Below are 11,871 nucleotides of genomic sequence, written 5' to 3' on the forward strand. Positions count from 1 at the left end.
AGCAAACCTAATAACTTTTCAAATCATCCTAATTTTTATTGTAGTTTTACTACAAATATGGCAGAAACAATCAAAATCCGTATGTCAGTTCTTATGTAAATAAAATTCTAGGCATTAATATTACATATAATATATGACTACAAAAAACAAAATAGACAAAACTTACAAAACAGAAGCTTTTGGTAATGTATAAATTCACAGAGAATTCCCTAACTGAACAGATATTTGGGGAATTGAACACAATCCTTAAAATGTTCATAACTACTAACTACTCTACCAAAATGAATGTACTGTAAAGGAGAAATAGATGAGGATCTTGATAGGGAAATCAGGAGAAGAAAAACTCAGCACCGGGATAGAGACAAACTAAGCTCCTGGATTTGTCTCCCAATCTGTTGTATCTGAAAGAAAAAAATACAACCAGAATTAGTCTTAAAACAGCAAGTAGAATAATGTGCAATGAAATAAATGTAAATGCTTAATATATTTAATCATTCTGTAACATCTTTTATATCTTACTGTACTTAGGCACCAATCCAATAACTCTAATTACGTTTTTTTTAAATTTATAATAAATATAACAATTTATATGAAATGTGTTTATTATTCTCAGACTTTACCTGTCATTCTCGTTCCCTCCTTGGTCTCAGCTGGAACACCAATCCCGTACTCATTTTCCCCAGTGACTCTGAAAAAGTAGATTCCTCCCTCCTCCAGGTCAGATACCTTATAGGACAGTCGGCGGCATTTGTCTGTGAGTCTTGTCCACCCTTTTCTGCTGATTTCCCGTATGTCCACAAGGTAGTTCTTGACAGGAGCTCCTCCCTCATTCTCAGGGATGTCCCATGTAACTGTGGAAGAGTTCTTTGTCACATCTTTAACTGTTATATGAGTTGGTGGACCCGGGGAATCCAAAACCCTCACATTCAGGGTCAAGGAGGCAGATCCAGCAACATTTTGCAGTTTGACTGTGTATTTGCCAGAGTCGTCACGTGTTGCCCGTTCCACTGTGATAGAGGTAAAGGAGCTGGTGGTGTTGATGAGTCCTCTGACTCTCAGATCTACATCTGCTTTGTCCCATGACACACTGGGAACAGGTTTGCCTGTGAAAGGCACAGTCAAAGTGAAGGAGCTGTCATTTTTAACAAGTAGGGTTTTCCTCATCTCAGTGCTAATATCAAATCTGGGCTCCTCCTCTCTATCAGTGGCTACTTGAGGATCTGTTTCAGGACTAGGCTCACTGATGCCAATCTTATTTATGGATCTGACAGTAAATAAATATTCTGTCCCCGATGTGAGTCCAGTTACTGTATACTCTGTTTTATCGGTATTATGAACACCAACAGTCCACTCTTCTTCTGTTAATTTTCTGAATTCAACTTTATACCCTGTAACTGTTGCTCCACCGTCAAACAATGGCTTGTTCCATGACAGAGCGATTGAAGACCTGGATGAATCAACTATGGTGGGCTTTGCTGGAGGGGAAGGTAGAAACTTTGGATCCTCTGCCAGGGTGAGTGGGCACGGAAGACTGGGTTCACTTAGCCCTGCGGCGTTCTCAGCAAAGACTCTGAATTCATACTCACATCCCTCGTGCAGACCAGAGGCTTTGACTCTCAGGTCATAGACTGGCTTTTTATTGACTCTCACCCAGCGAACACCCTGCTTTTCCCTTTTCTCAATGATGTAACCACTGATACGGCTACCACCATCTGAGGCAGGTCTCTTCCAGCAGATAGTCATGGCCTCGCTGGTTGCACTTGTGACCTCAACATCTGTCGGAGAAGATGCAGTAGTAAAGGGATCCATGGCCCTGATGGGCTCACTTTCCAAAGTCTCACCCTCCCCATATTTGTTCACTGCCCTCACTCTAAACAGGTATTCATTTCCTTTGAGCAGCTTGGTTATCTTACAAGTAGTTGCCATCATGTTACCGTACACAAGAGTCCAGGCTACACGGCTGGTTTCACACTTCTCAACAATGTAGTGCATGATCTCAGCACCACCAGTCTCGTGAGGGGGTCCCCATGACAAGGTGCATTTCTCTGCTGAGAGTCCAGACACTTCCAAAGGTCCAGCAGGTGAGCCGGGCCTGTCCAGGACCTTGCAAGTGATAGCTTTAGACGTGGTGCCACCTGTGTTCTGTAGGGTCAGAGTATACTGTCCAGAGTCTTTCCTAACACTTTCTCTGATAAGTAGAGAGGTATGCGTATTTGTTGCAGTTATCTCAATCCTTCCCTTGGTGCCAATATTTCTACCATTCTTCAACCAAAAAACTGTAGGGTTGGGGCGACCAGAGATGTCAGCATCTATTCTTAGGAGGTCTCCTGCTTTGACAATCACCACCTGTTTGAGTTTGTCCTCCAAGGTAATTGTGGGTGGCTCTACATCATGCCGTACAGTAACAGGTCCTGTGGATTCAGATGGTGCACTGAAGAGTTCAGCTGAATTCTTTGCAATCACACGAAAATCATACTGTTCACCCTCAGTGAGGCCAGTCACTTCTAAGAAGGTGTCCAGTAAGTTGGTGAAGTTGCACTTAAGCCAACAACTACCTGGCAGCTCTTTACGCTCAACAATGTAACCAGTTATTTTAGCTCCACCATCATACTCTGGTTTATCCCATGAGATGGAAACTGAGCTGTTAGTTATATTGGTGACTATTAGGTTGCGCGGGGGATCACACTGGTCTCTTGCTGCTACAGGATCAGATGCCCTACTGCAGGGTCCAACACCTGCCATATTCTCAGCACAGACCCGGAACTCATATACTAGGCCCTCTTCAACACTTGTTACCTTGAACTGGTCCTCAGTCACCAAGCTTTTATTTAACTTTGTCCACAGAATACTGCTTTGATCTTTGCACTCAATATGATATCCGATGATAGTGCTGCCACCATCACTCTCCGGTTTACTCCAAGCAATGACCATTACAGATTTTGAGGCCTGAACAACATGGAGGTTAGTTGGTTGACCAGGGGGCTTGAAAGGATACTGGGCAACAACAGGTTCAGTTTCAGCAAATTGGCTCTTGCCATAGCGGTTCTCTGCAGCAATACAAAACTGATATTCAGTACCCTGTGTCAGACGGGAAATTTTGATTGATGTTCTTGCAACTGTAGCTGACACAGTCTGCCATATTGTGCTATCTGTGTCTCTCTTCTTAACAACATAATTACTGATTTGAGATCCGCCAGTATAATGTGGGGGCTGCCATGACAAAGACACAAAGTCAGCGCTCACTTCATCCACTCTGAGGTCACTTGGTGGTCCAGGTCTTTCAAAAACATTAACAAAAATCTCAGCAGATGTGCTTCCTACAGAGTTGGTCAGAGTGACCTCATACACACCGACGTCTATCCTGGTTGCATCTTTGATAATGATCTGAGATGATATGTCAGATGTGTGCACATTTACCCTGCTTGTCTCCTTCAGCATGTTGCCATCTTTTTTCCAGGCTACTGTTGGTGGTGGTTCACCCTTGAATGGAACATCAATCTTTAAATCGTTCCCTGCCTTCACACTGAATGTGTTGGACAGCAAATTAATAATGGGCTCAGCACTGTTATCCTTTACGGTAACAGGTGCCAACACAGACTTTGGTTCACTCTTTCCCTTTTCATTCACAGCTCTCACTCTAAAGAAGTACTCCTTTCTAATTGTCAGTCCATTAATAGTGACTTCCAGTGCTTTATTCTCTGAACATATAACCCATGTGTCATCTCCATTAGCTTGCATTTCTACAATATAACATGTGATTTTGCTTCCTCCATCGTGGTCAGGCTTCTCCCAAGAGAGTCTCACACTATTGCAAGTGACATCACTGACTGTGATTTTGCCAGGAGGCAGAGGAGCCTCAGACACTTTAATGGCCTCAGCAGTCTCTGCTGGAAGTCCAGCCCCAAACTCGTTCACAGCCAGGACACGGAAATAATAAAAGTGTCCTTCCTGGAGATTGTCAATCTTGTATGAGTTTCTCACACAGCTGCTACAGACACTTGTGAATGCCTTTCTACCCTCCTCTCTCTTCTCTATGATGTAGTGTGAAATCTTTGCTCCTCCATCAATGAGAGGTGCCTCCCAGGAGATGGACACTGAGTCTCTCTTCACATCCTTCACCTCTAGGTTTGTTGGTGCACTAGGAGAGTCCAGTACTCTCACACTGATGAATGCTGATTTAGACCCACTGTAGTTCTCAGCAGTCAACACATACTTTCCTGTGTCATTTCTATTCACGTTCTCAATCAATAGCACTGTGTAGGAGCTTGTTACCTCAATTTGAGCATGCTCACTGAGAATACCACCTTCCTTTGACCATTTAATCTCAGGCTCTGGCCTTCCTTTAATGGTGACAAAGAGACGTAATGCAGAACAGGCTCGAACGGTCACGATCTTCCTCAAGGCAGCGTCCAACTCAATCTCAGGTGCCTCCAATTTTTCAGCTGCTTTCATGGAGCCAGGTAGATCCACATGCTCTCCAACTCCAGCAGCATTCATTGCACGTATACGAAAATTGTAGTCTGTATTTTCTCTCAATCTCTTCACAGTGAAGTTTGTTTCTGCTACACCTGTGCCCGGTGTGCATGTAATCCACTCATCCTCTACTGTTTCTTTCATCTCAACTACAAATCCACTGATGGCTGCTCCGCCGTCATAGATGGGCTTTGACCAGGTCAGAGACACAGTACTGCTGGAGTAGTCTGTCACTTTAGGATTGGTTGGGGGGCCAGGTGGGTATATAGCTTCACAGACTTTTATAAAGTCACTTGGCTCACTGGGTGCACCCACACCAGCAGCATTCTCTGCCAGTACTCTAAACTGATAGTAATGTCCCTCAGTGAGCCCTGGGCATCGGAAACGCAAATCATTAAGTCTTCGCTTGTTGCATTTAGTCCACCTGACACCTTCTTTGTCACGTTTCTCCAGGATGTAGCCATCAATGTCTGAGCCTCCATCATTCTCTGGCCTTTCCCATGTTAGCACTATAGAGTCACCCGTCACAGCGCTGGCTTTAGGGGTAGAAGGTGCACTAGGTGTTGTAAAAGGGTTTTGTGCAATGAATGGGTCTGATTCCAAAAATTCACCAACACCAAATTTATTCACTGCAGCGATTCTGAATATATATTCTTTGCCAGGCATCAGTTTTGTCACTTTGTAACTGACAGCTTCAACATGAGTTTCAACCCCTGTCCATGTAACACGGCTGGTCTCCCTTTTTTCAATTATGTAGTGGGAAACACAGGCACCGCCATCATTTAAAGGGGGGTTCCAGTGAAGATTACACTTTTCTGCACTGACAACTTTCACCTTCAGATGTCCATCAGGAGGACCAGGCCTATCCAGGACCTTCACATTAACTGGCATAGATGTAGTTCCACCAATGTTACTCAAGCTCAATACAAAGTGGCCCCCATCCACTCGTGTACAGTCCCTGACAGTCAGAGTTGTGTGAGTGAGGGTGTTTCTGACCTCCATTCTCGGTGTGGCTTTGTCAATTTCTTTTCCGTCTTTGAGCCAAACTACTTCAGGAAGGGGCTTCCCAAAGTAATCAGCATCAATAACGAATGTCCCACCAGCCTGAACAACAATAGTACTCTTAAACTTAGGATCAATGAATGCTGTGGGTCCTTCAATAACATCCTGAGCGATGATGGTTACACTTTCTGAAGGTGTGCTCCAAACACCGGCACCATTCTTGGCAGTAACTCTAAACTCATAACTGTGGCCTCCTGTCAGACCTGTGACTGTGAACTGATTCTCAATAACATTGTTGAAGTTTGCCTTCATCCATCTGCCAGCCGGGAGCTCCTTCTTTTCAACAACATAGCCTGTAATGGTGCTTCCCCCATCATACCTAGGTTTTGCCCACTGAAGTGTGATGTTCTCTCTAGTAATAACAACAGCTTCAGGCTTACCAGGAGGATCACAGGGGTCTCTTGCCACATAACATTCAGATATCTTGCTAGATGAACTGAGTCCAGCAATATTCTCAGCAAATACTCTGAATTCATACTCAATGCCTTCCTCCAATCCACTTGTTTTGAAGCGAGCATCAGGTAGAACAAGCTTGTTCAGCTTGGTCCATAAAATGCTGTTCTTCTCTTTGCGTTCAAGGTGATAGCCGACGATGGGGCTGCCTCCATCTTTGGCTGGAGGCTCCCATTCAACAACCATACTGTACTTTGTAACCGTGGATACAAATGGGGGGCCAGGAGGAGCGGGGACACTGAATGGATATTGTGCAATTACAATAGGAGAGGTGACTGCAGTACTCTTTCCGTACCGATTTTCTGCAAACACTCTGAACTGGTATTCACTTCCTGTCTTCAGCTTAGTGACTTTGACTGTAGTTCTTACTGTCGTTGCTGACACAGTCTGCCACTCTGTACTTGTAATTTCACGTTTCTCCACTATGTAGTTGTCTAGCTGACAGCCTCCCATGTATTCGGGTGGCTCCCAGGAGATGGTAACATAGTCAGAACTGACCTCATCAATCCTCACAGGCCCTGTGGGTGGGTCCGGCTTTTCAAGAACAACCACACTGATTTCTCCTGTAACTTTCCCTGCACAATTGCTTGCTGTGATTGAGTATTTGCCAGAGTGCTCCCTGGCAGCATGTCTGATATGAAGAACTGTTAATGAGGGTGTAGCTGAAACCTCTAGCCTTGATGTCTCTTTAACTGCCTGACCATTTCTTTTCCATTCAATCTTTGGCGCTGGGTGCCCAACCACTGGGATCTCTACTTTCAGATCTTCTCCATTCTTGACAGTGAATGTGTTAAAAGTTATCTGGAGTGTTGGCTTAATAGCATTTTCCTTATCTGCGATAGGGCCAGGTGGGACCCTCGGGTTGTCTTGTCCGGTCTCTGTAGAAGTGTAAGACGAACCTGGTGTGAAGATCGAATAAGTGTTAAATAATTATTATTAATAATGCAAAATCCATATGGTTCTTGATAAGCCAAATCAATCTATATTACTTTTGAAAATGCTTTTGAGTAAACACAACAATCTGTTGATTGAATCCATATCAAAATATGGATAATTTGGTTTGCATATAATGATAATAATTTGTGTATTCTGAAAAAAAAAAAAAAACTGTATATTACTTCAAGATATGTGTGAGGACATTTTTAAATACCGTTTTGACACTATTAAAGAATGTCATGAAACTACTGCTTGAACTACTTTTAATATAGGCCTATCTGGGCATGAAATTTTACTCTAGACCTTTGGTAACAATATAGGTAACAATATAATCGAAGCTTGAAGGTCTAAATACTACCTTCTTAGAGTCTCCAACTGTATCTTACATAAATAACACTGTTAGGAGAAGTTAAAAGCTCCAGAAAGTTGGTAAGTGGATGTTTGAACTTAGATTATTTTGTTACACTTTACCTATGAGTCTTATCCTGTTTGTTTAATATATTAAAAAATATTTTGTAAATTATAGATATAGGTTTAAACTATGTTTTTATTTAAATTTTAAAGCAAAGTATGAATATACACTATGTAGGTTACAAAGTGATAGGCTGAATACTTGACATACCTTGGACAATGAGTGTGGAGGGTGAATGGGAAGTCCCTCCTGTGAGCTCTGCATCAGTGTCCGGTGTCATATTTATATTTAGAGCATGAGCTTTATCTTCTGCTTTCTTTCCCATCTACAAAAGAGAATGGTACAAAACTGTCAGAGAAAATGAAATGAAAGTGATGCAAACACACACTGTGATACATCTCTTTTTTCCCCTTTTATCTGAGACTGGAATGTTTGGATGTTTGTAAGTGGACTACGGCTTTATGACAACATTAAAAAAAAACTGCTATAAAATGTCATTATAATAGGATTGTGACAACACTAACATTAGTGTTTTAAACAAGCTAGCATGTGGGCTGTCTTACTGTAGTGAGTGTGATGTGTTGGTAACAAACTCTTGATGGTGTTAAAAATAACAACAGGCATGGCAGAGCAGACTGCCATCTTTTCAGATAAAACTCTATTATAAGCTAAATTTACAGCTCTCATAAGGTTTAAACCATTTCACTTAAGTAAGAAACACAATTTGGAAAAAACACTAGACAAAAAGTAATTCTGAGGTGCCCTCAACTCTGTCTGTACTATTTCAATAACCTTTAAGATATTCCTTGCAAATATTAAAATTTCAAACACAACTATACTTACTTCACTGTTGCTTGCTTCCATCCTTTCTCTTACTTGTCCCTTATTTATGTATGAAAAATTGTAATAGTGATTTAAAATCCAGCTAGTTCAGTTGCAATTGTTCGGCAGTGGTGATCCTTAAAAACTCTGCGGCAGACATACACAGCTCTGCCAATCACTGCCTGCTTTATCTCCAAAAGCATGCAGTGGCTAAAATAGCCGTGATGCCTGATTGGCCCGCTGCTCAAGCTCTCAAAGTTAGTTGAGCCTACATAGGTCAGCAAGGAAAAACTGGCAACTTGCTCAACAGTTAAATATTGTACACATACTATTCCAGTAATAGGGGGTTTACCACATGGCTTTACTGTTCAGATATCTTGAAAATACATTTCTCCATGTTTTTATCGTATAATGTTAGATACATGTGTGCAATGTGTATGTAACATTATCTTGTTTGTCAATATGTTGCGATTGTAGCCTATGTCTCCTGTTTTCATTTGATCATATATGTCCATTGGGATTCTGTCCTTACTATTATTCTCAATACTAACCAATGAAAATGCACACAAATGCATAAATAAAGCCATTTGAAAAATGTAACTACTCTAATGTAAAAATAAATCGACTCGATTTTAATACGGTTACAGCGCGATTATGCGATAAATACTTTTACAGAAACATTTGTTCTGAAAAAATCGACCGGAAATAAGCCTAAAAACACCGACGAGGAAGAACATGTTCGACTATGGAAGCTAGGTAGCTTAGCAAAGCGGGTTTAAGAAAAAATATGGGCAAAATGTCGAATAAAATTGTGCGAATATGAATAGGTGTTAGTTGTGGCTTTTTAAAAAAAGCCGTTAATCTGCTGTTTGTTTCAAGACGATGTCAAACTTAAAAGGTGAGCTCACTAACAAATGAACTCATGCATGTGTCATGGGAAAACAATGAATGAGAGAGGCAGATGTCTCTATGTATCAGCGTATCCCTGCTTTAGACCGCTTGTTTTGTATGATCTAGAGTCGTCTGTCTGTGTCTGTCACTAGCATTTGTCAGTATGAATGTTTCTGTCCTCCACTTACGCTACAGTCCCGATTGTAGAACTGCCAGTTTGTCGATTAATCAAGTAGTGACAGAAAATGTATGAGCGACAGTCTGTTTCCAGCTTCTCAGATGTGAATGCTTTCTGGTTTTCTTTGTGTCAATGATAGTAAATATTACTAGTATTGGGTTTTTGGCCGTTGGTTGGACAAGACAAGCTATCAGAAAATGCCAACCTGGGCTTTGGAAAATTGTGATGGGCTTTTTCTTTGTTCTGATTTCTGACATTTTAATAATTCAATAATTCAGAATAATCAGAAGTTGCAGCCATGCTGTCCACTTGTCTCGGAGTGACCAGTCTCTCTGATGATTCAGCAAGATGACCCCTAACTGACCTACGACAATGAGCTTTATTGCCAAACTCATACCTCTCTGCCTCACCAGCAGATCCAACCATGCCGCTCCAGTTTGTGTATACCTACCAGGACTTTGTCACAGATGTGCGTCGGAGCAGTGGGAACAGTCCCGGGATGGCATCGCCGCTAGCAAAGTTTGACACAACCATCCAAGCCGGCTGGAGGGACAGAATGGAGAGGGGACTTTTTCGCTACCATCTGGGTGACTTACAAACACGTATCCTGCCGGGTTCGCATGGCTATGTGGCCCAGTTGAACATTCAAAGAGGAGTAGAGAGAAGAAAGCCTCAGGAAATACTGAGCATTCAGCAGGACTTCGATGCCAGGCAGTTTAATTTTAACAGAATCAATCCAGAGGAAATCATATTTGAGATGATAAAAGATACAGAGAGAGGCACAGCTTTTCATGGCAATGGACCGGTGCATCAACCCTGTAGGATGGTTGTACTGGTCAATGTCAGTCCTTTGGAGTTTGGACATTGTCTCTTCGTTCCAAATCCATCGTGTTGTTTACCACAGGTTCTGACCAGGTCCGCAATCCAGGTCGGTATTGAATCTGTGCTCCTGAGCTCCGACCCTGGCTTCCGTGTGGGTTTCAACAGTCTAGGAGCATTTGCCTCCGTCAATCATTTACACCTACATGGCTATTACCTGGACCACGAGCTCAAGATAGAATCTATGCCAGTCAAGCCATTGGCTCCTGAAAAGGGATTTTATCGCTTGTTGGACTTTCCTGCAGGGTTTTTGTTTTACACAGAATCGGAGGAGGTGGAGAAAGTTGCCAGAGCCGTCTGTGAAGTCACAGACTTTCTTGTGGATGGTAATATTGCTCACAACTTGTTCTTGAGTAGAGGATGTCTGCCCTGTGATCGCATACCGGACGAAAAGAATCTCTCTTCAAGAAAAGGTGTTCGCATTGCTGTATGGCCCAGAATATCCTGCTTCGGGGCCAAAGAGGAGTCTGCCTTCAACGTTGCTCTATGTGAGCTGGCTGGACATTTACCATTTAAGAGCAAGAAGGACTATGAGCTCACTACTGAGAAAGATGTAGTAGATATCATTCACAGGTATCTTCTGCCTGAGCGGGAGTTTCACAGGTTGGAACAGCAGCTTACTTGTCATTTAATGGATTCATAATGTACGGAAGCCTTGTTAAATCTTGTGCTCCAGCTACAAATCAACATATATTTCACAGTTTCCAGTGTTCCAGGTTTTCTGTGACATAAATTAAGAAAATAAAACATATCTTCACATTGGAGCTCTGCAGAATCACCTGTCCTGCACAAAGCCTAAATACAGCATTGGATGTGCACACGACCACTATCCTGAATACATTTCAAAGCTTCCACTCAGCCATAAAGAGGATTACAAATATTTAGATTTATCATTATTATATTTACAAATAAAAGTGTGCTTTAATCGTCTGACAGATGTGTTGTAGTAAAACTAGTATCGAATAAAATGCCAAAAGCACTTTATATAAAAACATATGTTTTGCATTTAGTTTTTGTTAGTTCCAGTTCTCAGTTGTGTATGTTAAGTAAGTCATTGACCTTTTCACATCGCTCATTTCAGCTTGTCAAAGCAGCAGCACCATCACGGCTTACTGGTACATTTGAATGAAACAGAGCCATCGTAAATGTTACTTTTTACACTTTTGCTTTTCTTCTGAAGACCGGTCAGAATATCTGCTATGAAGATGCACAATGTAATGTTTATTAATAAAGTAACAGAAGGAACACGGAGGTTCAACTTTCCCAGGCAATGATGATGTTGACGTAGAGCTGGGTCCTTTCAGGACGACAACTAGAACAGTGTCCCGATGAAGTCAGTTCACGTATAAATAGAGGCAGCTCCTTGAAAAATTGAAATGAAACAAAATGTGTTGTTTTTCTCTTGTAGAAAAGCGAAAGTCACAAGGGTGAGATCATTTAATGGAAAAGTTGTGTAAACTGAATATCGCTGATGATGCTGTCAACAGTGCGTGTGATACTGAGCATGACTCCTTGGAGCTAAAGTAAAAAAATAAAATAAAATAATTCAAGGCATTTGTTTTGGTGTCCAAAATAGCTCCCTATTTTCTGCCTAGTCTGTTGGTAACACCCATGTGGCTTGGTGCACTATGGTGGTGTCAGGGCCAAGCAAGAATTTCTAGAAGTTACTTATAGACATAATAATTATTTTTCGCAGGAAACATTTCAAAATGTCACAGTAGGAAAAACACAAGTGTAAATAATAAAGTTAATACTGGCTGAATTC

The 11,871-nt window shown here is 41.8% G+C and overlaps 2 protein-coding genes across 3 annotated transcripts; one reads left to right on the forward strand and one right to left on the reverse strand.

The window, feature by feature from the left end:
• LOC120793383 (titin-like) lies at positions 1-8,322 on the reverse strand. Its single transcript, XM_040133405.1, has 4 exons — positions 8,180-8,322; positions 7,547-7,661; positions 621-6,887; positions 1-401 (listed from the first exon to the last, which is right to left on the reverse strand). The coding sequence occupies exons 1-4, from the start codon at positions 8,198-8,200 to the stop codon at positions 367-369; spliced, it is 6,438 nt and encodes a 2,145-aa protein (XP_039989339.1). The 5' UTR covers positions 8,201-8,322; the 3' UTR covers positions 1-366.
• A 516-nt stretch (positions 8,323-8,838) lies between these two features.
• Positions 8,839-11,660, forward strand: gdpgp1 (GDP-D-glucose phosphorylase 1). Of its 2 annotated transcripts, none has more exons than XM_040132016.1 (2): positions 8,839-9,056; positions 9,641-11,660. In XM_040132016.1, exons 1-2 carry the CDS (start codon positions 9,041-9,043, stop codon positions 10,747-10,749), a joined length of 1,125 nt encoding a protein of 374 aa, XP_039987950.1. In that variant the 5' UTR covers positions 8,839-9,040; the 3' UTR covers positions 10,750-11,660. The 2 variants fall into 2 exon arrangements, with proteins under 2 accessions (XP_039987950.1, XP_039987951.1); XM_040132017.1 differs by having other exon boundaries at positions 9,644-11,660.
• The last annotated feature ends 211 nt before the right edge of the window (positions 11,661-11,871 follow it).

Source organism: Xiphias gladius, chromosome 8 (genome assembly GCF_016859285.1).
Source record: "Xiphias gladius isolate SHS-SW01 ecotype Sanya breed wild chromosome 8, ASM1685928v1, whole genome shotgun sequence".
NCBI classification, from domain to species: Eukaryota; Metazoa; Chordata; class Actinopteri; order Istiophoriformes; family Xiphiidae; genus Xiphias; species Xiphias gladius.

Bases quoted from the DNA above. Each gene is read 5' to 3' on its own strand.
- LOC120793383 (XM_040133405.1), bottom strand. From the start codon at position 8,200: ATGGAAGCAAGCAACAGTGAA. The intron at 7,662-8,179 runs GTAAGTATAGTT...TCTCTTTTGTAG, and splicing joins TGGAAGCAAGCAACAGTGAA to ATGGGAAAGAAAGCAGAAGA. The intron at 402-620 runs GTAAAGTCTGAG...TTTTTCTTTCAG, and splicing joins GGAGGGAACGAGAATGACAG to ATACAACAGATTGGGAGACA.